Raw genomic sequence first — 25869 nt, 5'->3', positions numbered from 1 at the left:
CCAAAAAGAATAAATAAGAGTAACAAACTATGGGAAAAACAACATGGGAAAAAACTGAAAATTATTATGAAACGAACAGCAGTCACTTTGAAGACAGTCTGTGGTTTTCATTTTCCTTTCTGTTTGTATTTCACACAGACAGCAGACATCAAAGCATCACAGGATGAGTGTGTGCTGTTGTTTCCTTGTGTTTGAAAATGTGTTCTTAAAAGGCCCTTGGTTTTTAAAATGTGGCATTGGTCTGAAGCCTTATCTTAACAGCTCTTCAGATGAGCTGGACCTCCAAAAAGAATTCTTAGTTCCTGAGTGTTTTCCCTCTGATTGTAGAACTATTGGAACTTTTTGGAACTGTAAAAGAAGTTTGTGCTACTCTGATTGAGTTTCAATAGCTGTGAATCTGAGGAAAGCAAGCAATCTTATTTAGCAATCTTAAAACAAACATGATACCACTTCCATAATTACACAGGCTTTTTTCCATTTGAATCCTCTCTACATTTAGTAGTTTGGGATTTTAGCATCAGGTTAGGTTGAGCCCCATGTATGGAGGCTGTAGTCCTTGAAGTTGGTGGTCCTGGTTGAGTCTGATCTGTATATGGTCATAAAAGTGACCCTACCTGGTAGTGTCTGCCGTGAAACTCATTCAAGACTCATAACCTCAACCTGGGGGGACAGAGCCTTCTCCATAGCTGCCCCCTCCCACTGGAACTCACCAAACATATTCAAGACTGCACTGACCCATCCACATTCAAATCATGGATAAAGACTCGTCTTTTTAAACAAGCTTTTAATGTGTGATAGTGCTGAGTGGTTTCATGGGTTGTTTATGTTAATATTTATTTGACTTTCATTTACACATCTTTTCAGTCCTGCTGATTTGCTGTCCAAGCCTAAAAGGGCATTTTTGTATAGCATGGCAGTTTTCTCTTTTCTCGCCAGAGGTGACAGCAAAATGTTATAGACATCTTGTTGCTCTTATGACTGCATTGGTTACCCTGTAAAATATACTACAGCCCCACAGGCAATATGTGCAGCAGGTTTTCATGGATAATAATGTTGGATTGTATGTGTTATATACCTCCTGATGATTGTTGTGAGTTTTTATTGGTAATGATTATGGGCAATTTCTCTCATGATAAAATGTACATAGCAAATGGAGCTGCTTGTGTCTAAAGCAAAACACAACTGGTTTAGTGTAACTGTATATGAAGTGTAAGCAGTCTTAGGGGGAACACATATAGAACTTGTGTTTGACACAACTGCCTCAACCTTATATTTCCCTTGTTGAAGTTGCACCCTGCTGTTCGTTCTTGATGTCACAGTGTGATGAAGATATTCATGTGCATTTTCAGAAAAGTACTGTGTATAGTACTAATATAAAATAGAGAAGAGTGACTCATTATTTTGGATAAGCCGGTCGATGTGTTCTTGCCTCTGCCTGAAGTGCTCGTGTCCAACAGACGAGCCCATTTTCCATCTTTCAGAAGTAGTTAGACTTTACGCTTTTTTTTTTTCCTTCTCTGTATCATGGACTAAGACTTGTTTGATCAAAGAAGATTGTTCCGTGATGTGATGACATAATGCAGTGCTGATGTTTGAGTGCACAGTTGTTGCCCAAACACCAGTCTCTTTTATCTGCCTCCCATGTGAACACAGGCTTGGCTGTGTTTCTAAATATTAAATGACCTCCCGTGCAGAAGTCTACTTTTAGAAAGCTGAAAGCTAAAAAGACAGTAGAGAAAGAGAGATGGAGGAACTTACTGCCCTGTAACATCTAATATCAGGAACCAGATGCATTGTATCAGCAACAATTATTTGTCCTCCAATTTTTTTTGGCTTTATTTTCAAGGATCTTTATGTTTTATTAGGTGTAGTGAATTGACATATATGTTTGTCATTTAAATATAGAAAACAGATCGTTGAGTCCCTGCCCTACAACTACAATATAATACATGAGTCTGTCGCTGAAGAGGGATTGAAATGACAAGAAGGTCTAATATAATGATACAAAAAAAATGTGCACGTCCATATTTGTTTCAAAACAATCATTTTTATGGGCAACTTTCTAGGCCAATACAATACCAGGGTTTTGGTACGAACACCAAAACATTAATTGTTTTGATTTCTTAATTTGAGAATACAAAAATGTTTCTCTACAGGAAAAGAAAGAATAGAGAAATTGAATGTTTTAAATGGTACATGTTGTAAAGTACTCCTGAATGAAATATAGATAAAAGTAACGTTTTTAAATTGTTTATGTAAATCATTAAAATAAATGAGTCAGTGTTGGTTATCAAAACAAACAGCTTAAACTCAGCATTTGGTGCTAACTTGGTGTGTAACAGTTGGGTGTACTTTGTCCTGTCAAATCTTTTCTCTTGAGTTTTGTCCTTGAGCCACAGTTTCTTTGCATAATGACAACTCCTTGTTTGAAACACCACTGAGTTAAAATCAGCAATGGAAATGATCATAGCAGAAATACATTTTACTGAGTCTCCCAAGCTATTTCTTACAGCAAATGGCATCACATTTTTAAGTGTATTACTTAATCTAAAATCTGAGGATGCATCACTCTGATCAAAATGTACTCTGGATTAAAGCAAAGTGAAGGATCAGGGTCTGAAAGCCTTTAAGTCTTGTTTGCTGTTTTCACTCTGAAAACCTCAACTGGCATCTTTTCACATCTATTTCCAGTCTTCATCTGGTTCTCCTCCTCTCACTCGCTCAGTCTGTCATGCACAATTTCCTTCCCTGCAAAAAGTATTGTCAGGATGAAACCATGGCAACAGTTAGCTATCATCCTTTAGTGCCTCCCCCGATTGGATCGGGTCCAGTGAACCAGAGGACGTCCATTATTTCCTTTATGTGTCCCTCGTTGAAAAAGTAGTAGCTGTACGTTAAACAAGATTTCGTCTTTGGCATTGAAATGGACATTGACCACTCACAAAAAAAAGCACACATTAATGTGTAGACATACTTGTTTAAAGGCTCCAGATCAGCCTCAACAAGCAAACATGAGGTATAAACAAGCACTTAGACTATGTCGAGCTGAACTGAGAAAAGGTAGTGTGCCAGGTAAACTGTAGAAAGGCAGTATAGGTTATTTATGCAGATCTTTTTGGCATGATGTTCAGTCTGTTTGATGTAATATTTATAGAGCTTCATTCCCCCCACACACTCTCTCTCCTGCTGTCTCTCCCCTCCCTGCTCTGCTCTTCCTCAGCCGAGCAGTAGATGTTGCAGAAACCCTCAGATGTCTGTCTTGCGTGAGAGCTGATCATGGAGAAGGAAACTTTACAACCTCAAAAAAAGACTCTTCCCTTTGGGCTGTTTCACTCACTCCTCCCCCCCCCCCTCCGCCACTCTCTTATTCCATATCGACAGTAACAGCACAGTGGCTCAGGCAAACATCCAGTCTCACACTCTCTAATGAAATGAACGTCAAGATTATTTCCTCTGGTCGACCGCAGATGGAGAGAGTGGCGGTAGCTGGGCTTGAACTCTGTAAAGTACCAGAAGAGTTGATTCTGAAAGATTACAGAGTATTGCAAAAGATTATCTGTGTAAGATGAACTCCTGCAGGGCACACGCCAAAACCAGAATAACTGATGAACTAATCAAGCTGTTAGCACATTAGCTGTGGACAACTGCCACCGTGTTGATTTAAGCTGTTTAATTCCAAACATAGTGACTCAACTTTTTTTATGCAGCCCAGTGAGCAAACCCGAAAGTGTGCAGTTAAAATCTTCCCCCTTGACTTTTGATTGTGTTTGTTGTTTTTGTGTTTAAAACAGAAAAAAAAAGCAATTCTTACCCTCTGTAATTGCTGTTAGATTTGTAGCTGATGACCAACACGGCTGTGCCATCGCTTTCTTCACAAACACACACACTCACACTCACTTCTCTCTTTCCCTGTCTCTGTTTCTGACATGAGTGATAGCACACCATACCGTTTGGTTTGGGGCTTTACTGCCTTACCTTCCTTTATTTACCTTCTTTATTTCCTCCTCTTCCTCCTGTTTTTTGTGCTCCCGTACCCGCTGACCTTGCCCCATCCCAACGCCTGCCTGCCTGCCTGCCTGCCTGCCAGAGGGTACAGAAGGCTGCCAAAATCAAGAAAAAGGCGGTGTGTAAAAAAAAACAGAGCAAAAGAAAGACCCTTTGGCCGTTTTCCCCTCCACTCTCACCTTTTGTTTTACATTCAAATTGTCCCTGGTTTTGTGTGTCCTCTCCTGTCTGTGTCTTTTTCATCTTTGTCATTTTCATTAATTGACTCAAACAAATCTTTTCTCGTTTTTTTAAGAATAGGGACACATGAGATTTTGTGTTACGTCGATGGCTATACATTCTGTCAGTGCCGGTCTTTAATTAGCCTTAAAGGTATTATTGCTCAAACTGTAGTCACTGGAGAAGATTACAAGTCTTTGTAATATTCAACAAAAGTCTTTTCAGTGCCGCAATATCCAAAACTGGAGTTAAAGATTTAAACAGACTAATCATACCATGTTTTATAGATTGAGATGCATTTTAAGCCTCGTACACTGAACTCATACACAACTACAGCCGTGAGCACAAGGTGATAGAAAACAAGTCAAAAGGAAACTGTACAGAAACATCTGGCTGTATTTTTGGGGTCTGTTTTAATTCAGTGTAAATATTAGTCTGTATTCGTCTTTGAAATAACACTTACTGTTTCCTGAGATCAAAATGTTACATAAAATCTTATGTTTCTCATGTGGTATTTTTGGTATAATTACATATTATAAATCCAACCACATTAAGGTTTTGTACTTTTTTTGCTCTCTTCCTGTGTTGAGGATAAATTGAAGTGTTTCGAGTGAAACCAGTGCTTTAAATAAATGATTCTGGAGGTTATTAATGGAGGATCTTGAGCCGGTTAAAATGTCTAACAACCAGTTTGCACTGTATATAACATTAAACATTAAGATTTATGAGGGTGTGTTACTGTGCAGGTTTCACATTTCTCAGATTAACACATTTTTTCATGGTTTGAAGCAGAAAGTAAATCTAGCTATAATTCACAGATCATGTCTTTAACACTCTGGTGAGATACAGTGAGAAGAGGATTATCCATAAACGGCCTAAGATAGAAGAAGAATTTGGGTTTAAGCATCAATCAGACAGGCAGAAGTCCGTAATAGAAGAGGCTGATTCGCACTTGTCCCATAAATACAGTTGTACATTAAATCCACGAGGCAGGATGGATTTGAAAAATGGGAGTATTACTGCATTCACTTACAGTATAATACCAGTGTTAGCTGTGCCTACTAGCTTAGCTCATTTAAAAGTACATACTTGTTTTGTGGTTATAGTAAAAGGATGTTCTGGAAATGAGTAATTCTTAAAGCTACTGCCCAAAAGAGGATTATAATATATTATCACATCTTTTTAGTGTCCATGCATCCTCAATGAATTGGTAGCGAAACAAGTGAAAGGGCTATTACAAGCCACCATTTAAAATACATGCTGTTATAATTACAGCTATATGTCTTTGATTTAATATTTTTTATCACCATTGCCTTATTTCAAAGTGCGCCATGCTTTTGTGATTAGCCAAAAGCAAATACAATTTTATTAGCCTGCGCTTCACAGTGATTATAAAGTAATGTGTGCCGACGTCATCTGTGCTGAAGTTGCATTGCTCTCACTGGTGAAACAAGCCAGCTGGTCATGGTTTAGTGTTAAGCTGTTTCGTGTTTCTGTGCCAGCTGGCAATCCTCGTGCCAGGACAGTTGATGTCAAGAAACACCACTGCAAAACTCTTCTTTTTTTTTTTTCCTGCTTTTTTCCACCTCACCTGGAGACTCAACAACCTGTCATCCTAACAAGCATTTCTCAAACTGGATCCTCAAACTTTTCCATGCATGCATTATGGATATCTGAACTTAAGCCTTCCCACGTTCAACACAGACACCATTCAGTTGTGACTAATTATTTATCATAAACTGTCTTGTTGAATACTTAAAGCAAGGTTAAAGATGACAATCTGACCACGTCTTGTTTTTGTCTTCATCTTGTTGCAGAATGCAGACGGGGATGCTACAACGCTCACTGAGGTCGATCTGTTCATCTCCACCCAGAGGATCAAAGTCCTCAATGCAGACTCACAGGTGAGTACCAGCCAGCAAAAATACATTGTGATTCTATCCAATGTGGCTTTTCGTCCTGTGTGGACATGAGCTGTATATTCACTGAGACAAACAGGCCCGGCATGCAGGGCAATGCTGCTGTGTCATAGCTGACATAACTGCAGCTTAACATTTGATACACATTGCTTGTTATGAAACCTCACCAATGATTATTATTTAATAATGTAATCTCATGATGTCAGAATGAACGCTGCAAAGCCTGAAAATACTGCACGAACATCTGTCCTTATTGCAGTGCAAGGCGTTTGACTGCAGCACAATCTGCCCACCTTGTATTTAGTACAATGTAAATTCTTCATGCTTTGAACGTCAGTATAAACCTCGGAAAATAAACACATCTTTACTGAATGAGTAATTTGTGAAAAGGCTGTTGTTTGTTTCAAGTTCAAATAAATTCCTGAACACTTTTTCTTCAGTAAGATTTCTCTCTTTAACTCCACTTTTGCGTGGGGGAAAAAACGCAATCGCCAGAAGGAAAAACCTAAGCTCAGGCTATAAGTGAACGACAGTATGGGAACATGGCCTAGACATTACTATGGTTAAACTTCCAACTTGTCCCTGTTCAGTGTGATGACATTTCCCAAACAACCTCTGAAGGCTTATTTAGCCTCTGCCTTTTTTATATCTAGTAAAGTTTCAGAATTAAGGAGCGGGTATTTACAGACATTTTTACTGTATATCTGGAACATAAGAAGAAAGTCTCTGAAGCTTGTGTAAGACACCTACCTCATTTCAGGTTTATAACCCAAACCCAAATCACAAGGCAAAAAAAAAAATACTTACTTTGAAATAAAGGAACCAGAAGTGCAGAAATTCTCAATAATCTTTGAATGCCTTGTTTAATGGAAAAATGAACTCTCCTGTAAGTCTTTAAACATAACTTCGATGTTGCAGGTGCTTTGTCAAAGTTCACTTTACTTCAAGAAGCGGTGGTTTAATCAGCAGTTCAATCTTCTGGAGGTCGAGTCTTTGATAGAAGCACAAGAATTTTGCAGAGCTTCATTTTGGATCATAAATAGACAATGTGCTCACTGTAGCACTTAAATGTACATTTGATAGATGATTCATTTGCAATATATGAGTCGGAGCTGCTGTCTTGCTGACTGACTGACTGACTGACTGTGTGTGTGTGTGTGTGTGTGTGTGTGTGTGTGTGTGTGTGTGTGTGTGTGTGTGTGTGTGTGTGTGTGTGTGTGTGTGTGTGTGTGTGTGTGTGTGTGTGTGTGTGTGTGTGTGTGTGTGTGTGTGTGTGTGTGTGTGTGTGTGTGTGTGTGTGTGTGTGTGTGTGTGTGTGTGTGTGTGTGTGTGTGTGTGCGTGCGTGCGTGCGTGTGTGTGGGTGTGTGGGCAGCCGCCTGGCAGATACTGACGTGCTGCAATGCAGTGTGGATCTTCCTCTCATTTCCATCTGGTTGTCACTGGTCCTCGCTCTGTTTTAGAAAGAGATTCTGATTAAAAAGCTTCATTTCGCAATTGAGTTGCTCGATGCAGCTAGCATGGAGTTTCGTTGGCACTGAATCTTCATACAAGCATCTCCAAAGGTTGGAAGGAGCAACAACACTTATTAAGCTAAAGAAATAATACCAATAGGATCGGTTAATAAACTGCAGTTAACTCAGCTGAAAATAAATGAAACATCTTATCATTTAATATGAACAAACACAAGTTCCAACTAAAGATTCACCTTCTATGCAAGTCCATATCCTCTAAACAGCAGCTCCATTGCTGTGTGCACAAACGATGCCTCATATTATCTTCATTATGACACAGGATAATTAGTTGGCTGAGTGAACAAACATGATTACACAGTTCAAATCACCTAGTTTCATCAACACAAACACTCTGATATCCAAACCTGTCTCAAGTCATTTTTTTTGTACCCCTGTTTATTATTGTACCCATGATCATGTACTCAAGATCTAATATATTGGGCCCTTAATTGGGCTCTAACCAGATTATACACTAGGGTTGAAATCAATTCAGAGTAGACATTTTTATATCATGAAACTATCGTCTAAATCTACGTCCTTAAAGGATCAAGCTGCATTGACAAAGCAAAGAAACAGATATCCTGCACAATGCCTGGACTCTCCAGTGTATTTATAGAGCATATTGTTATGAAACACACACATATTGTTATCTTTGTCCAGCTGTGGTTCGCTTTATTTGTTGTTTCATGGTTTGGTTCATTCAATCTCTCCATTATGCAAATAATAAAACCACATTTTTTCACAGTAGGATTCACATTGCGATGCTTTCACTGTTTAGTAAGGAGAGTATGTACCGTAATGAACTCAGTCATCTCTATTAGCTGGAGAGCGGTGAATAAAGCCCTGCGTCAATGACATCACCAGCTTTTAAGGAGTTGGTCAGGAGGCACTGAATTATTAAAATGAATGTGTTCATGTGCTTTTTGGGATTTCTACATTAGGTTTATTTATTTATTTATTTATTTAATTTCAGGACTCACTGCTGTGCATCAAAAATCTCACATCCCAGTAAAAAAACAATGCTGGTCATTCAGTCTATTTTTCATTATCTGTGCAGCAGCTTTATATTTAGATAACATAGTCTTTGCAGTTGGTTCCTCTGCTGTTCAGCTTATATTAAAGACATGTTGTAACTGTACTGCATTGTTCAGTATTACACAAACAGGGTTAGTGTTTAAAAGATGATTTTTTTTCCTCTGATGAGTGTGATTTTGGATGGTATACCCCGCAGGAGACAATGATGGACAACGCGCTCCGCACTATATCCTACATTGCTGACATTGGAAACATCGTTGTGCTGATGGCGAGGCGCAGGATGCCACGCACGGCCTCTCAGGACTGTATCGAGACCACACCAGGGGCACCAGAGGCAAAGAAGCAGTACAAGATGATATGCCACGTCTTTGAATCTGAAGATGTAAGTGCTTTGTGTGTTCTTAAGCTAACAAACCTGCCGACTTGGTTAATGTGTTGATGAGAGAATCTCGATAAAAATCCTCCCTCGGCTGGGAGCAGGTGACAGGTTACACAGTAAACAGATATAACAGGAAGTCTGGTATTATGTAAGATGACTCAACTGGAGGATTTTTTCCAGTGTCTAAAAAAATGTTAAAAGGGGACTTTTGTCAGTGTTACTAGATTTTATTAGATTGTTATTAAATTTGAGCCTTCCAGTTATCTCCAATTATAACCTTTACTTTCCATTTGGTTCTGACCAACATATTATTTATTTACAGTTGTTTTGGTCATTGTTCCTCACCGATACTTATGCTGTTACTAAACATGGAGATTAATACAATCTCTGACCTTTAGTAACCAATAAGAACGTTCCACTCTGTGAAACTACAGTATGTAAATTAGCTGGCCATTTTAAGTATTTATTTATGTATGTCTTTAAACACAGAGAGCTGCTGCTCGTCTTGTTGAAGCAGACTCGGTAAGACTTGGCACCATGAACAATGTCGTAAAGAGGAGCCAGCAGCTGAGTTTTCTGTGCCAGTCGGTATAAAGGCTGGATTCCAATCTGTCCGCTCTTCCTCTAATTTAGCTGCCATGTTTTAAAGGCCTTCCAGAGTTATGATAGAAGCATTCAGCTGCTCATCCATCAACTTATAAACTGTTTCTGTTATTGTAGCTCCGCTGGCTGTTTGTCCTGACTTTTTGTTCTTGTTACTGTCCTGCAAAACTAATTCAACAACTATTGATTTTAAGTGCTTGGGACATTAATGTCTGCAAATTCAACAAGAGATTTATACATAAGAACAAAATTCAATTAAATAGGAGAATGGGGAAAACACAGCTTGCAAAATCACCCTCTTAACTCTCTCGATCTATATTATCTCTCACAGCCTTTGGGTTTCAAGTTTTTTACAAGTTACTTTTCTTTCTTTCTTTTTTTACACCTTTAACTTCTCTTGGTAGCAAAGGTTTTCTTTTTAGGATTGATGGGGGGGTGCTTTGAAGCAAATACTTAACACCGTTAAATCTAACAGATAAGCTCCTTCTTCAACGCAAACTTCCATTTTTCAAAAGGTTTTCTAAACTGTCGTTGACTCTGTTTTAAGCTGTTTGTTCAAAGATTTTTTTCTTTCTGATCCTAATTGATCCTGATCCCAACAGGTTTTTATGTCATGATTGTGTTTTTTTTCTCTCTGTCTGCAGGCCCAACTCATCGCTCAATCCATCGGCCAGGCGTTCAGTGTTGCTTATCAGGAGTTCCTGAGAGCCAATGGCATCAACCCAGAGGACCTGAGCCAGAAGGAGTACAGTGACATCATCAACACCCAGGAGATGTACAATGACGACCTCATCCACTTCTCCAACTCTGAAAACTGCAAAGAGGTTTGTCTATATTCATTTAGCTGCACAGGATTAAATGATATGCCAATAAAAAAGATTACTGAAGATATTTGTGGGTTTGTGTCAGTGCGGGGAAAATAACAACCCATTCACTGTTCGACTTAACACGTGTGTTACACATCTAACTGATGCTGCAGGGCTGTTAGTGAAACATAAAAGTACACAGTAGCTGTTCACTAATTGGACAGATTAAACAGATGGTGAATGGAAAATACTCTCAGAGAATAACAACTCTAGCTTCTTCTCTTTTTTTTTATCTTTAACATTTCCTCTTTGCCCAACACTTGGCCCTGAGAGCCTTGACCGGAGGGTTTTCGGAGAAATTAAAGGCGTGAAACAGATTCTGCTGTGTGAGCAGAGAGGCTACATGGTCGTCACCACACAGCTGCTACTTAAGGGACATATGGGTAATTTTTGTGATGTGGAAACAAGGCTTTCTTAAAGCAATAAAGCCTCTTGTCCCACTGTGCTGAGAGTCAAGCTCTCGTCTCAAGGCTTCCTGTGTACGGTGGTCTCATGCGCAGGTGGAAAGAGCCAGAAAAGAAATATGCACTGCACATTTAAACAGTGATGAATGGAACAACACACTTTTAGAAAGGCCTCTGAATGAAATTGCTTATGTAATAAATTACTACCATTTAAAGCAATGGCATGTTGTTCACTGAGCTGACACTGGGTTCAGATTCAAGGTTTAGATTCAAAACTGTCCATAAAGAAAATGTGTTGAATGAATAATATTACAAAAAATGTTTTCATATAGTAAACGTTATTTGAGAGAAGCCATTGATTGATCAAAATGTTTGGATGATACATTTGCTTAAGATAAGTGTTACTTATTAACTTGCATCATAGCCAGCAACAATCTAAGGTAGATATAGATAGAAAGAGTATTGGAGGAACTCTGTAGCTTGAATTTGGTCTTGTTTCACTGTATTTTACACAGTGTGATATTTCAAAACCAGCTACCATTTTAGCTCCAGGGCTGCTTTTATACCACAGATTTTGACTATAATTTAAAAATAAGACCTGAAAGAAGGGGTATTTCAAGCAGACTTATGAAAAAGAAGATTCTTAGTGCTTTTACTCGGACTTTGATTGTATTGAATCAGGAAAAGCTGTATGATACAGTACATTAGAATGGAGGCCTGTTACCTTCAGCCACAGCAGCTGTGCAAACTGTCCTTCTGACACTGATGTGAGCTAGAATAATGGAAAGAGAATAAATGTATAGAAGACTTTCTGTATAATGGCTGTATGTGTGTTTGTTGCTTTTTTTATTTATTTTTTTTTTTACTGTGGGTGAAAATAAAACTACCATTTGATTCTAGATCTTAAAAACACATCAGTTTGTAAAGGGGAAAAATATCGGTAGGACACAAAGTTGCATGATAGAATGATGTTTGTGTCCTCCACTCTGTTACAGTCTCACATCCATCAGTTATCAGTTTGCTCCTGTCATAATGTTTTATATGTCAGTTTTTGTACTTGGTGAAACACAGAAATGTGTGACAAAGAAATCCAACCTGCCTCCACAGCTGCAGCTGGAGAAGAGTAAAGGGGAGATCCTGGGTGTGGTGATAGTAGAGTCTGGCTGGGGCTCCATCCTGCCCACAGTTATCTTGGCAAATATGATGAACGGCGGACCGGCAGCTCGCTCTGGCAAGCTCAGCATTGGAGACCAGATCATGTCCATCAACAACACCAGCCTTGTGGGGCTGCCACTCGCCACCTGTCAGGGAATCATTAAGGTACAGACAGACTGAGGATGTAGTGCAGCTGAAAAACATTTTTTTTATTTAACCACACAGTTAATGTGTGTGTGTTTCTGTGTGTCAAAGGGCTTGAAGAACCAGGTTCAGGTGAAAATGAACATCGTCAGCTGTCCTCCTGTTACCACTGTCCTCATCAAGAGACCTGATTTAAAGTATCAGCTTGGCTTCAGCGTCCAGAACGGCATTGTGAGTACATTTCTGACTTCTTTATGTTAACCAGATGCATATAGGTTGGTTACTTTGTGTATTTTATATTAACAAAAATGTCATTGTTTAAAAAAAGAATAAGAAAAAACCTAAGATGGCGTTTTTTTCTGTTTTGCTCATTGCCTTGTGTTCACTTTAATGTGACGTTTGGTTCGCATCAGTTCTGTTCAGCATGTGCATGTTGCAGTGTTGATTAATCTGCTCATTATTTGATTTGTATTGGATGGATGCACTTCGGAAACATTTTGTCATTTGCAGTGTTTTGATAAATTACCGTACTGCCTTGAACAATATTTATGGCCATAGTAGAATTCCTGCTAAAAAAAAATCAAATTCTCTTTAGCAAGGATTTAATTTATCAGTTTGGCCTTTTGAATATAAAATGTCTCTTACAGCCTCAGGGTCAGGTGCCATTGTTTTGTCACTGCAGACTTGTCACCTTTACAGTGGCAATAATTTAATTACATAACATGTAACCTGTGTGTGTTTTTTGTCTGTCAGATATGCAGCCTGATGCGAGGAGGCATAGCTGAGCGAGGGGGGGTCCGAGTGGGTCACAGGATCATAGAGATCAATGGGCAGAGTGTGGTGGCCACAGCACATGAGAAGATTGTCCAGGCCCTCTCAAACTCTGTCGGCGAGGTGAAACTGATGCACACAAATACACAAAGGACTATAACACATCAACACTTTTAAAATATTTAGCAATGATCTTTGATTTCACTATTTACCTGTAGAAACAAGTAAATGCAGAGTATAGAATGATTTGTGTTTGAAAGATGGACCTTCAGAGGAAGTCCTACAAAAGAGACTACTCAGTAACATTATGGGAAATGTAGTAACCATAAACTTATATTAGCATTCACAGCTAGTACTAGCTAGACTACAAGGAAACGTGCATCTGTTGGATGCTGGTTTTGGCTCGTGAAAATTAGGCTAAAAAAAAATGCAGGTGTGGATGGAAGTTTCTGTTTTCACACAAGGATGGCTGGAACCCATTCAAACATTGTAAAGGAAAGGACTTGTGAGCGATTTTTTTTGTGCCAGAAAGTATTGGGCATGTGTGAAATCATCCATTTTTACTACTCACTATTTAAAAAAAATAGTAAAGAGAGCATCCAAGAATATGCAATTATAATTTCTTAATCCGCCATTCTCAAACAAACACAAATAGACAATCTTCTTAATATCTATAAGAAAACACTTTAAATATTTGGTCTTTTAAATTGCTTTTTTTTTTTTCTTGTGTCACTGCCAGATTCACATGAAGACTATGCCAGCGGCCATGTTCAGACTTCTAACAGGACAGGAGACCCCCATGTACATATGAACAATGGCCAGGGAGTGTTCAACGGGACAGGCTGTCAGTCACCTTTGATTGGTTATCTCACAGGGCAAACCAAGCTGACCGCTGACAGGGGCGGGGATTACTTCTCCATGCAGACTCTTTTAATTTATCTTTCTTTGAGTTGATGAATTCTTTATCATCTCTTCCCTTATATGTGCTTAACATGCAATGGTCATTTTATTGATGTGAGATTTTCCATCTGACCAACTGAAGAGACTGTGTGTGTGTCTGTGTGTGCGTGTGTGTGGGTGTGTGTGTATTTATTTGTCCTGTTTGTGCTTTCCTGTGTCACCTCTGTGAGATTTTGTGGACAGACTTATCGAGTGAATGCATCACAATTTATTTTTTTATATCCATGTAATGCAATATGATACTTCTACTATACTTCTTGTATAGTTTCATTTCTTCTCTGTTTATTTATTTCTCATGTAAATACATATTTTGCTAATATGGAAGGCAGTGGGGAGAGCGGGGACACGGCTGCATTGTGAATATTCCATGAATCTTTGCTGTTGAAATGAAAGCGGTCCTCAATGATGGCAAAAAAAAACAAAAAAAAAAAACAATGAATTGCCGGATGTTGTAGTCGTTACCAGTAAAAAGGGGAATGAGTGAATTGTTTGAAATGTTAGGGTTTTAAATATGCTAAGTTGATCAAATGTAATGTGAATCAAACCAATGCTTGCAGCAGGGGTTTATGGGAGTAATGCCATATCCGTTTGATTTCCTCCATTGTACGGCAATACACAAGCTCAACCTCGGAATGGCATAAAGGTCTTTTCTAAATCTCATGTAAAAAAACACTCACACACATTGAAATAACAAGCAACTGAATAAAACTATTGACATGCATTAATTATGTTTTTGATATCAAAGTCACATGTACGAACAGTTTTATTTTCTGTGCTACTCTACTGTGTGTTCATCTCTAGTGTTCCTTACTGAAACTCATGCATACTATGAGTGGATTGTGAATGTAACTGTGTCATGTGAGCTGTCCCATTGCCATAAGCAGTATTAGAATGTGTGTACATAAAGAGAAACTTGTCTAGTATCGTTCTCATGTTGAAAAAAAAACAAAACAAAAAAAAACCGAACACACAGGTTTAGTCTCTGCAAACATCTTCCCCGTATGTTGGCTTTCAGTCTCCCGAGGAGAGAGAACTGTGAATCACCCACACTGTGACAGAAAACAAGCGTTGCCACCAGGTAATGCTTCTACAATGCATTGTAGTGAATTGAACCATATGAACATTATGTGTGTGTGCATGCCTCGTAAAGTAGTTTCATGTCATTGTGGCAAGAAAATAAAATCTGAGCTAAACCTGCCTGTTTTTGTTGGACTGGGAAACTGACTGAAGAAAAATACATTAAAGGACACAGGATACGTTTTACCGACCAAATACGAGTGAGAGAGTGAAAAACTGAAAATCAATATCTCATCATCTTAAGTAATAAAAAGTGTGGTCTCATGAGTTGCCCTTTAGAACTGTTACTCTGAAAAGGCAGTATTTACTATGATTATCAGGATATTTCATGTAAGCACTTTCAATGTGTGCCTTCATTTCGCACTTCTAAGTAGGTTTTCAAAATTATGGAAAAGAGGAGCTACCCATAGGTGAACATTTTTAAAATTAATAATAAGAGGTAAGAAAACTCTTGAGAGATGTTGGAAAACAAAACATTGAATATTTCACAAAACCTTAAACCTTTTGTGAAGTTGAATTTGCATTGGCAGTGATAAGTCATAGTTTGAAGTCCATTGGTACGTGTGTTTCAGTCTTTGTGTTGGTACGATACTGTAAAGTAAATATCTTGCATAATTTCATTTCTAAAATGTTTAATAACTAAACATGTTTTGAACATTTGATTCCACGCGATAAGATCAAGAATGTGTACTCAGACATGTCAGTAAAGTGTGTTGTGAAAGTAATCTCTTATTCATTTACAACACTATAAGGCTAACAGTAATGAGGCTGTTTAATGAGTCAGCTTCAGGTTGATCTTCACTTTAAAGACCCATATATACTATTTACCCCCCTCCACTATTATAAGCTTAAAATTGGGACAAAAATACTGCTATGTCGTTTTTACTTCAAGTATCTAGCTCCCCCTACTGGCTCTATGTCGGTAATGCAAGTATTGTGAAAACAAGATATGATGACAGAACCAGTAACATTTTGTTAAACTGACTTTATTTTTCAAGGCCTCTCTTTGTCTTCAGTGCTCGTGTAAATCATCAATCATTCAAAATTCATTAAATGCTAAGATGAAATATTAAAATGTTGATTAACAAACAAAGTTGTCCCTAATTAAATAATTGCTCGTACCACTTAATGCTTACAACAGGTCCGACCTGCAGGTAGTGCAGCGGTCAGTTGTTTGTCACAATGTTTTTGTTAGTGCGTCACTTTGAGCTGCTCCATCTGTTATCTTTCTTTAGGTCAAAGTCCAGTGTGTGGATTCTATCTGTTATGCTGACTTGCTCTCAATTAGTCAGGTTTTGTCACTGCAGCGGGTCCGTTCAGGGTTTCTGGTCAGTCTGGTCACACTTTAACATGACCTTTATCCCAAGACCCTGACGCGTGGTCTCAAAGGCCTGGACCGCCTGCTCCAGAGGGAAACGGTGGGTCACGAGGGGTTTTACGTTTACTTTACCTGAAGCCAACATGGCAATGGCCATCGGCCAGCTGCAAGGCAGACAAAAACATACGAGTTAAGAGATCAATCTCTGAGATACAGAATAACTGAGCTGTCTTTTATTCTGCTTAAAAACATCTGCTAAGAGTTCAAGAGAGGCATTGCAGGGGTCATTTCTTACGTATTGCAGTAGCGGAAAACACCTCTGATGTCCACTTCTCTTACAGCTGCATTGATCAGGGGAACAGTGGCCATCTCAGAGCCGAGACCAACCAGCACCACCACTCCTCCTGAACGAGTCGCCTGACGGGAAAAAATATATCAATCAAGGGTCATTTTGTCTACAAATAGTCTGCAGCTTGATTTACAGTTCGAAAAATATAGCATCATATTTACAAGCAATTGGAGACAGTATTCAGATTCTTCACTTAAGTAAAACAGTGATACCTCACTCTTAAAATACTCCATTACAATGTAATGCCCATCACAACAACTATTCCAGACAATGTTTATTTTAAGTTTAAAAAGCCACAGCAGAAATTTAATGGACTCTTTTTTTTTGCAGAAGTATTATCATGAAATGAATGTTTAACTTTAGTGCCTGCTGCGAGGTTGAGCCCATTTTAAATATTTGATTTACTGTTAAGCTATTTAAACTATTAAAACGCAAAATACTTTGAAAAGTCTTGATCTGGATAGTAAAAAGTACCTTAAGAGGTAAAGAATGCACTGAATGAAAATAATAGAGCAAATTACAAATACTCCAGAGCAGAAAGTAAGTGCAGCACCTGAGTGAATGTATGGTACTACTGCATGTAGTTTATGCAGAGCTGCTTTATCATTCTGACAATGTCTTTGAATGGTCTTTACTGAGCATAATCACGTACATAGATGGCAGTTTGAATGCTGCTCTCAACACCGGTGCATTCAATAGTGATGTGGGGCTGAGCGTCCAGCATGTCTGCTACATTCTGGGCCAGCTGCTGGGGTGCGTCTCCTCTCGTCACTGTCACCTGGAAGTCTGCACCTAACTCTTTGGCCATAGCCAGGCGCTCTGAAGACAGATCTGAGCACAGGAGAGGTGGACAGAGAGAGAGAAAAGACTGAACCACTGAAGAGAAGATGCAACCGAAATTATTTTTTGTTTATGTTTTTCCGGTCTGGGACCTTTCAGTTTCGTTGGATGTTTATAAAGCTTGTGTCTTACCGGTGATGACGACTTGTGAGGCCCCCATTGCCTTGGCCACGACTAAACAGACCAACCCTATTGGTCCTGGTGGGAAGAGGTGAAATAAACAAGATTCCTTAAACTGCAGACAGGTTTGTAAATATCCACTAATCTAATGTTTCAAGGTGTATTCTTACAACATGACTATGAACACTTCTTAGACATTGTAATAGACATAATGCATGATCAGCAACATCCACTGTTTCACCTGGTGCAGCTTAACACAGCTGTCTGAAGTGTTGTTTTCAGTTTTAAGTCTCTAACACGATGCGTTCAGGTTCACAAGCTTTTCACTCAGGTTTTGTTGAGTCAGTATGATTCTCACAACGACAACCAATGAGTGTTTAACCAGATTCCTTACCTGTAGAGACATGCTGTTTAATTTCAGTCCCAGCATGTATTTTATACATGATTGCATAATACTCTGAAGAATCTTGTTGTGTAAATTCGTGCTATACAAAAGCCTTGTTTAAATATAAGTTGAATTGTTTTTACCTGCACCACAGATGAGCACGCTGCTGCCGAGGGTAACGCCAGCTCTGCGACAGGCGTGGATCCCCACAGAAAGAGGTTCAATTAGAGCTCCCTCCTCAAATGTTACATTGTCAGGCAACCTGAGCAGTGAACAATAGTGAGAGTGAAAAAGAAGAAAAATGGGGAAGGACATACGCAATTGTGAAGCAAGAGAGTCCTTTGGCAGTTAAGAGATCGTGCAGATTTGATTGGGTAATCACTGGTGTGGCAAAGCGATAAAATCCTGAGCAAACTGTTACTTGTAACAGAAGTTGGCACTGTGAGTGTAGTATCTGCACAGATTTCCATCATCAGGGGGTGTGGCACAAAAGAAGATGGTAGGAGACAGGTTGTAGCGTCCATTTTTGAAGAACTCGTCCATGTCACGGGGAACACCAGGCTCAACGGCCACTCTGTCACCTACAAAAACATGAGGTGAAGTTTAAAAAGCACTTCAACAGTTAGGGACTGCAGTTTTTTAATCATACATTTTTTTTTAAGATTAAGTTAAACCTTAAAAATGACACATAACAGACATGACAACAAAAACAACTCCCATTTAAACTTTCCGTTCAAAAGAATGGGAGAGTGCATCTATGCACAATGCATTACGCCACTACATGTGATATATCACTGCTCTGCCACACCCACGCTCCTTACCCACTTTAAGGTGCTTGACTGCAGCTCCAACTTTCACCACCCGCCCTGAAGCCTCATGACCCAGTATCATCGGCTTTTTAAGCACAAAGTCCCCAATTCGGCCGTTCTGCCAGTAATGAACATCTGATCCACAGATTCCCACAGAGTGCATCTGGAGCAAAACCTCTGAGTAAAAAAAAAAAGAAAAAAAGAAAAAAGCACAGGCATGCTAAAATGACCTTCTGATTCATCAGTACATTTCAAATACCCCCCCAAAAAGCAAAGACTGGTTTCTCTGTAGTCTAAATTAAATGAAAGAGAATAAGAGGTTAAACAGCAGCAGGGCAGGTGTAACTCAATTCGACATACAGAAGCTTGAAACTGATAAATCAATCAATCAATTTGTATTTGTATAGCGTCAACTCATAACAAAAAGCAGGTAAAATACCTTACTCTTTGTCTTTTAACATTACAAAAGAGCAGGTAAAAAGACCTGACTTATTGCTATATTACAAAGATCCGGCCTATCCATCATGAGCACTTTAGCAAAGCAGCAAAAGTTACAGACTGTAAACAGACTGTTAAACGCTAGTGAAAGAGGTGGATGTTTTTTTTTTTAAATTTCAATTAGGCTATTTAAATGTTTTAAAATGCATGTAAAAGTAGCCTATTCATTATTCAATATGTCATACTGCACCATTTGGTTCTGGTTCCGGGATAGGTCGATTTTCCTTTGAAAAATTGATTAAAAAAAACAAAAAAAACAAAAATTGCAGTCAGTTGATATAAAACAGGTTTTAACTTTAAAATGTCTTGAAAATGATACAGGTTTGTGTCGGTCCCCCTACCAGCCTCAGGTCTCCTTTTGAGTGCAGCACCACGGAGAGGTTTTCCTGCGCCATGGCCGACGTACCAGCGAGCAGACAACGAGCTGATGAGTCCGACAAATACTAAGTCCAAGTTAACAGACAAACGTCAGATTGAGTTGTTCTTCTTCTGAATGAAGTCAAAGTATAGACAGCAGCAGCAGCAGCAGCAGCGACACGACTTCCTGAGAGTGGGGCTGGCACCAAAACAAAGGACGTGATTGGTCGAAAACCGCGGCACAGTCCATTTTGCAGGGGTGGAAATTACCTCACAGAGACATTTTGCAACATTAGTTAAAATGTATATAATATGTATACATAGGAAACACTTTTTTTTTCAGTATTGATAAAAAGACGTAATTAAGCCTGCATTGTCAATATGCCTTTTACGTAAATTCACAACTCCCTTTAACTTCAGTCGCAGTCCATGGTCGCAGTGCACGAAGTCTGATGAGCTTGTCCAATAGAAACAGTCAGAGCCAGTCTCTTACAGGTGAGGAGCAAAGTTTAAATAAACAGTGATTTTTGGTGGGCTGGCCCTTAACGTGAACAGGACCCCAGAGTTTATTGAGTGTTCAAACAGAAAAGTAAGGCTTTTAGAAGACTAACTCAGGTGAGGCAATGAGGTGTAGGGCATCTGCTGGAGGAATGTGAAAAGTAGGGGTTCTTGCCACAGAACAGACAGTCAGACGGAGTCAATATTATTATTTTTTTTAAAAGCAGAGGCTGTTTTTTGTTCTTTGTTTACCTGTTTGTTAGGTAATCAAATTGGTGAAGACTCCCAGGCTTTCAGCTGGATCATTTCTCCAACATATACGGTAAGGAGAAGGGTCACTGAGACAGAGCCTCAATATTCAGTTCTCCATTAAACTATTTCTTCTCTGAAATACATTTGGCACTTTATAACATTTTACTTACGACTTTCTTTAGATTTTACCTTATTAAAGACATTTTGAGTGTTTCAGATTATGGCCCTTGTTTTTCTTTTCAACTGAGTGATTTGAAGGGTATTCTGCTTTGCTCTCTCTCTCTACACTTTACAGTTACAAAACATTCACTAATAAAGAGCACTGTTGGACATTCTGGTCAGTACAACTACAGGTAGGCTAACTCTTTTTGCTTAATTTGTAACCCGAGTACTCTTTAGCCTACAGTCCAACTTATAGCCTGCAAACTGAGTTTAGTTAACGGTCCAATATGTAAGAAAGTAACTGAATTAAATCATAACATGACCTTACTATATTATCAGACATTAAGGGATGCAGAATGGTTTGTTTCTGTTTTGACCAGAGAAGGTGGGCAGTTTTAAGGCGCCCCAACATGGACGTCCCTCTGTGAGCCAGGCAAACGGCAAACCAACAGGTGGTGCAGTGATGAAGGCAGGCAAGCAAACTGGATCAGATAACTGATTGTACACAACTTAAAAAGACTCTGCATTGTCTAGAAAGCTCCATGACCAGAAATGTGTTAAAACTAAGATAAATATTGGAGAAGTTTTGTAAAATGGAGAGGTTAGAGCGCAGAAAGTTTTAAGACCGATGCAGAGCTGTGTAAAGTGAAGCTTCCGATATTGACTCAAGGGGAAAAGGGTCGGGGGGGGGGACAGCTCTCTCTAATGTTTTGAGTACCAATTTCAAACGCTAGGTGTCAGAGTTACATAGAGCTCCTTAAATAGGGCTAAAGTAATATTTAGTTACAGTACAATGATGGATCGGTAGAACAATAACTTGACACAATGAAATGAATGTTTCACAAATGTATTATGTCATTGAATTGATTTGCATCAAATATGCAGATTCAGCTCAGGAATGCAAAACTTGTAAAAAAAAAAAAAAACAACATGAAGCTTGCCACATGGACAGCAAAACTGAAACCTAGTCCATTTTGAAGAAGCTCTCTCTCGGTGCACGTTTGCTCACATGTGCTGCAAGCAGCTACGAGTTTTACAGTTGGAGCATCGGAAACATCCGGGATGAAAATCATGCAGATCACCTGAATATTTCTGCACATTGTCCATGCTGATGTACCCTGCAGTAAGTATAGTAATGTGTAATGTTGGCAGGAAAAGGGATTATGTTTACCAACGCAGTGAATAACAACTCAAATATATTATTATCTCAGTAGCAGTGTTAATTTTGACAAGGAATTTAAATTTAGTTGATGTTGCTTTCAGAAAATTGTAGTTGATTTTATTCACATTTTAGTTTTTGCATTTAGTTTTTTTTTAGTGTAAATGTAGTCAATGGAACTCCGTTTTCATTTTGGTCACATCTTAGTCCCTGTTTTAGTTACAATTTCTCAGACAGTTTCCTGATTCTTTGATTTTGCAGGAAGATATTTCTCCTGGCTGTAAAAATGTCAATAAAAAGTGAGAATACTAAAAGTCAACTCAGCTGAATAAAACTGACACTCAGGGCCTGATTCATTAAAGGATTGCACAGCTCATTATCTAAATGTAGCCAGAAGTGAGCTCCGTCAGCATAAGAGGTAAAGTTTATTTCTTTAAGGACTCATAAAGATGTTTCTCCCAAGTCACAATTTAAAGTACTAACAAAAAAGGAAATGTGCCACATGGAAATTTAAAGAAAGCTACTAGCTAACGTAATTTTAACACAAGTCCTGCCTCCTACCATGCAGATCATTTTTATTGGGGATTATTGAGTCTTGGGGTGAGGTGACCCTCCACAGTCTGACGTAAAACAAGAACATACACCACAGAGCTGCTAATCTTTAGGGGTGTGTTCAGAGTCAGCATCATCAGCACAATGTGCTGTAACTGGACCTCGAGACGGAGCAGATAGCAGGAGTAAATTAGGCACAATTCATGGTGCTATTGGCTGCCATAATCTAGTCTATAGTGAATTATTCCCTCAATCCTATTGTTTGATTTGAATAAACGTGTCCACAGGTTATCTCTCCTCTTCCTTTCAACAAGACTGGCTGCTGTTTTTAAGATGTCATTGCCCAGCAGTTGCTTCATTCAGCTTCATCACTGACACACAGCAGGGAAAAGAAGTCATCCCATAAACAATGAGAAAGACACAAGGACGCAGGGAGAATCACCTGCAGCGCACTGGTAGCAGATAATTTGTTTTAAAGGATGTCAACTGGGACCAAACTTGGTTGTTGGCTCAAACACAGCTAACTATTTCTTCTCTGTTTATTTATCATGGCTTTATGAAACATTTCCCCAAAAGTTTTGTTGTCAATATATTTCGCTTTAATGTTGTTGCCTCATTTTGGTGAAGAAAAGAAAAGTATGTCAACGAATACTTTTTTTTAGTCAATATTGTCACTGACAAAATTAACACTGCGTAAGAGTAACAAGTTTAGACATTTTGTCAGACCCCACAGGAATTGTTGATCAATGTCGTACCTGTTAGCTTGTTTCCATCTTGATCATGACCACATACTTCACTTTCAGATGAGTCTGTGTCGGATGGTTCAGAACTGCAAAAAAAAAAAAAAGCAAAAGGTGTGAATTAGTTCAATTGAGGAGTTCTAGTTCAAAACACTCACAGTGGAAACTTAACATACCAGTTCCTTCTGTCTTCACTGTACTCATCTTCACTCTTGCAGCTACCTCTCTCATTGGAGCGCTGTTTAACGAACTTCAATTAATGGAGATTACCATAAAATATATGATTTGCTGTATTGCTGGGCGGCTTTATTCCATCACATGGTGTGCCTACCCGGGCCACTGGCTGCTCAACTTCACGCTCCCAGATCAACCGCCCTACCACTCCTCTCACCTCTGAAATATAAGAGAAACATTAAGTTTTAGTCATAAAATTGTTCTTTGCGAAACTTATAATAATTCACTGATGTCTGACATTATTCGCTTTGACTTTCTTAGAGAGTAATTAGAAGTGAAACCAAACAGAGACTGCTCCCCCTGTGAGTCCTGAAACTAACTATGGATTATTTATTTTTTGTAGAAATGTGTTCCACTTATTTCTCTTTTCTTAATTATTTTTGCAACCTCTCAGGCTTATCTTAGCATGGCATGGCAGATTGTAAAAGTACCTATCTTATTGAGGTACAATCACTGACTCTGCAGTACCTTCCTGCACCGAGGCTGGAGGCAGCACATAGTGACCGATGCACACTGACTTCACACTCTGGCGCATCTCACAGACGGACAGGAACAAGCTGTGAAAAACCACCACCTTGTTCCAGAGGCAATCCTTGCTCTCAAATATCCTGAAATACACAAATGGAATCGTAGTTTGGAGAAGAAGAAAAAAAAGGCTAACTCACAAATGAAGCTTCATCACTCTCACCTCTGAGTATCAGGACATGTGGCATCTTCACTGAAAAGGTAATCTGCTTTTCTCCAATTAGCCATGATCCCACCTTCCAAAACTACAAGACAATATATAATAACTACTTTATACAGTTACTTACATGACAGCTAGAAATAATGCTAGTGGCAGCTTCTAGTATAAATCTTGACCTGAAAATAAGTCACTTACTCCAAATGTTCTGACGTGTCTGAGGCACACTGCTTGAAAACCAGGCGGACTTGTTCATAAACATGATGTTAGCTGCGGTCCTTATTAGCTTGTTAGATTAGCCTGAGTCGAGACCTTTGATCCGAGTTCACAATGGAGGTAAATTTTATCTAGTTAGCTTTAGCATGTAAGTTTGGCAAAAGTGATTAAGCAGATATCTCTGAAGCTAGCCTGTTGTGATTCCTGTCCACCTACATTAACTCAACTCCTCAGTTCTAACTCTGCTGCATTTAAGTGCTGTGGGATACGGTCGTAAATTCGCGTTTCAATGCCAGGATTTTTTTTTTTTTTAATAGACAAACCTAAATGTAACCTAAGCTGTCTACTTGAAACCTTTGTAAAGACATATTAGAGAAATATTAAGATTTAAAATTAGAAGAAAACAATGATTTACAATAAATATATCCAAACGTGTTATAGTTTATTTTATATTATTAAATCAATTTTTGGATAAAACAAATTTTTATTTCCTTTGTTGAAAGTAACAATGTAAGTCATGTTAATGATAAGGTAAGCGAGGTGATGATAAGAGGATTTTTTTTGACTGGTTGTAAAAATGTGGGTTTGTTTCCTGCTTTACTGCCCTATTAACATTTAAATCACGTCTTTTTTTTAGTTGGAAAATACTCTGTTTATACCAAGGGTTTCTTCAATGTGACCTTCTCAGCCATGGCGCCCCTGGATAGAGAAATAAATGAGGATTCAACAGACAGCCAAAGAAGATCATTATGAGCAGCCCTTCTCCTTAACCTTCACATAGAGATTTTTCTGAATCAATTGTGTCATCCACAAGCCAAGGTAGACCTCTGTGTTATCTGATGTCAGGTGCTTTATCTACTCTAAGATCATACAATGAAGTCCCTGTGTGAAAAGGATTAGATCCTCTTTAAGATTTATATCCTCCAGAACTGTCTTTACCATACCCACCAGGTGACATGAGTGTGTTGAAAATTAGAAAATGAATGGAATACCAAATGAAATATTTAAAGGTGGAAGAATAACTAAAATTCTGTCCTCAAGTCCTGTTACAATATTAAAAGTTTACTTAATTACAAGTAAAAGTTGTGTAAGAAAATTACAAAGTAAGTCTTCTCAAAATGTACTCAGAGTATGTGTTACTTTTTTACCTTTAATTCTTAATGTATAAATAGCAGCAGTCTATCAGGTTTCTGCTTCTCCAAATCGTCAGTCTAAATTATCTCAAACTCCTGTGATGTTCTGTTCAGTTAGTCATCACCCCTCTGCAACTCAACCAGACTGTTTCCATTTGTGTCTTAGAGTGACGCTGTAGGCTTTTTATGTGACTTCAATGTAAAACCATTGTGGCTGTATGAGACACCCCCGGGATGTATAAAGAGTTAATTATGTATAAAGAGTGAGAAATGTCAAAGTTGGAGGAGGTGGTGGTGGATGGATGGTTGGATGGATGACTCTCACCCAGGCGACTGAGGTTCATGTCCTTTGAAAACAAAATCTTAATATAAGTTGGAAGGCACATTGGGTTATGTGCGTCATGTGACTGTTGTCATGTCACTTTGAAATTAGGAATATAATGTAACATTTGTGTGTTTTGTTAGGCGCTGCAGTGACATCACGTGACATACATAACATAACGACAATGGTCTTAT

The 25869-nt window shown here is 38.7% G+C and overlaps 3 protein-coding genes across 7 annotated transcripts in view; 1 reads left to right on the top strand and 2 right to left on the bottom strand.

The window, feature by feature from the left end:
• The window catches only part of apba2b (amyloid beta (A4) precursor protein-binding, family A, member 2b), a 55320-nt gene extending 40151 nt beyond the window's left edge, over window positions 1–15169 (top strand). For 4 of the 5 annotated variants that reach the window (XM_029277085.2, XM_065952891.1, XM_065952892.1 and 1 more), the window contains 8 exons: window positions 4088–4123; window positions 6042–6128; window positions 8887–9072; window positions 10317–10496; window positions 12050–12262; window positions 12353–12472; window positions 12995–13135; window positions 13752–15169. In XM_029277085.2, the coding sequence (XP_029132918.2) occupies window positions 4088–4123; window positions 6042–6128; window positions 8887–9072; window positions 10317–10496; window positions 12050–12262; window positions 12353–12472; window positions 12995–13135; window positions 13752–13823 (1035 nt within the window). In that variant the 3' untranslated portion in view covers window positions 13824–15169. The remainder of the gene's footprint in view (window positions 1–4087; window positions 4124–6041; window positions 6129–8886; window positions 9073–10316; window positions 10497–12049; window positions 12263–12352; window positions 12473–12994; window positions 13136–13751) is intronic. The other variant, XM_065952895.1, reaches the window with a different exon arrangement.
• Window positions 15170–16019: 850 nt separating this feature from the next.
• On the bottom strand, window positions 16020–19905 carry sord (sorbitol dehydrogenase). Its single transcript, XM_020632511.3, has 9 exons — window positions 19710–19905; window positions 19559–19592; window positions 18883–19047; window positions 18483–18642; window positions 18205–18323; window positions 17689–17754; window positions 17369–17547; window positions 16663–16784; window positions 16020–16531 (listed from the first exon to the last, which is right to left on the bottom strand). Exons 1-9 carry the CDS (start codon window positions 19761–19763, stop codon window positions 16366–16368), a joined length of 1065 nt encoding a protein of 354 aa, XP_020488167.2. The 5' UTR covers window positions 19764–19905; the 3' UTR covers window positions 16020–16365.
• Window positions 19906–20864: 959 nt separating this feature from the next.
• On the bottom strand, window positions 20865–24539 carry terb2 (telomere repeat binding bouquet formation protein 2). The gene is made up of 7 exons (XM_029277080.2): window positions 24203–24539; window positions 24011–24092; window positions 23791–23930; window positions 23420–23481; window positions 23265–23326; window positions 23104–23177; window positions 20865–21755 (listed from the first exon to the last, which is right to left on the bottom strand). The coding sequence occupies exons 1-7, from the start codon at window positions 24264–24266 to the stop codon at window positions 21643–21645; spliced, it is 597 nt and encodes a 198-aa protein (XP_029132913.2). The 5' UTR covers window positions 24267–24539; the 3' UTR covers window positions 20865–21642.
• Window positions 24540–25869: the final 1330 nt, after the last annotated feature.

This window comes from Labrus bergylta, chromosome 3 (genome assembly GCF_963930695.1).
Source record: "Labrus bergylta chromosome 3, fLabBer1.1, whole genome shotgun sequence".
NCBI lineage: Eukaryota > Metazoa > Chordata > Actinopteri > Labriformes > Labridae > Labrus > Labrus bergylta.
The sequence above is the reverse complement of the archived record's forward strand: the minus strand, read 5'-3'. Positions and strand labels throughout refer to the sequence as shown.

What these genes read in the sequence shown, in the direction of transcription:
- sord (XM_020632511.3), bottom strand. Translation starts at nt 19,763, where the DNA reads ATGGCGCAGGAAAACCTCTCCGTGGTGCTGCACTCAAAAGGAGACCTG. An exon ending in CCCGGAACCAGAACCAAATG is followed by an intron (nt 19,048 to 19,558) that starts GTGCAGTATGAC and finishes TTTTTTACTCAG; the next exon opens with AGGTTTTGCTCCAGATGCAC. An exon ending in CTCACAAGTCGTCATCACCG is followed by an intron (nt 17,548 to 17,688) that starts GTAAGACACAAG and finishes TCCTGTGCTCAG; the next exon opens with ATCTGTCTTCAGAGCGCCTG.
- terb2 (XM_029277080.2), bottom strand. Translation starts at nt 24,266, where the DNA reads ATGTTTATGAACAAGTCCGCCTGGTTTTCAAGCAGTGTGCCTCAGACA. An exon ending in TCCAGCCTCGGTGCAGGAAG is followed by an intron (nt 23,482 to 23,790) that starts GTACTGCAGAGT and finishes CTTATATTTCAG; the next exon opens with AGGTGAGAGGAGTGGTAGGG. An exon ending in AGATGGAAACAAGCTAACAG is followed by an intron (nt 21,756 to 23,103) that starts GTACGACATTGA and finishes TACTTACTGCAG; the next exon opens with GGTACATCAGCATGGACAAT.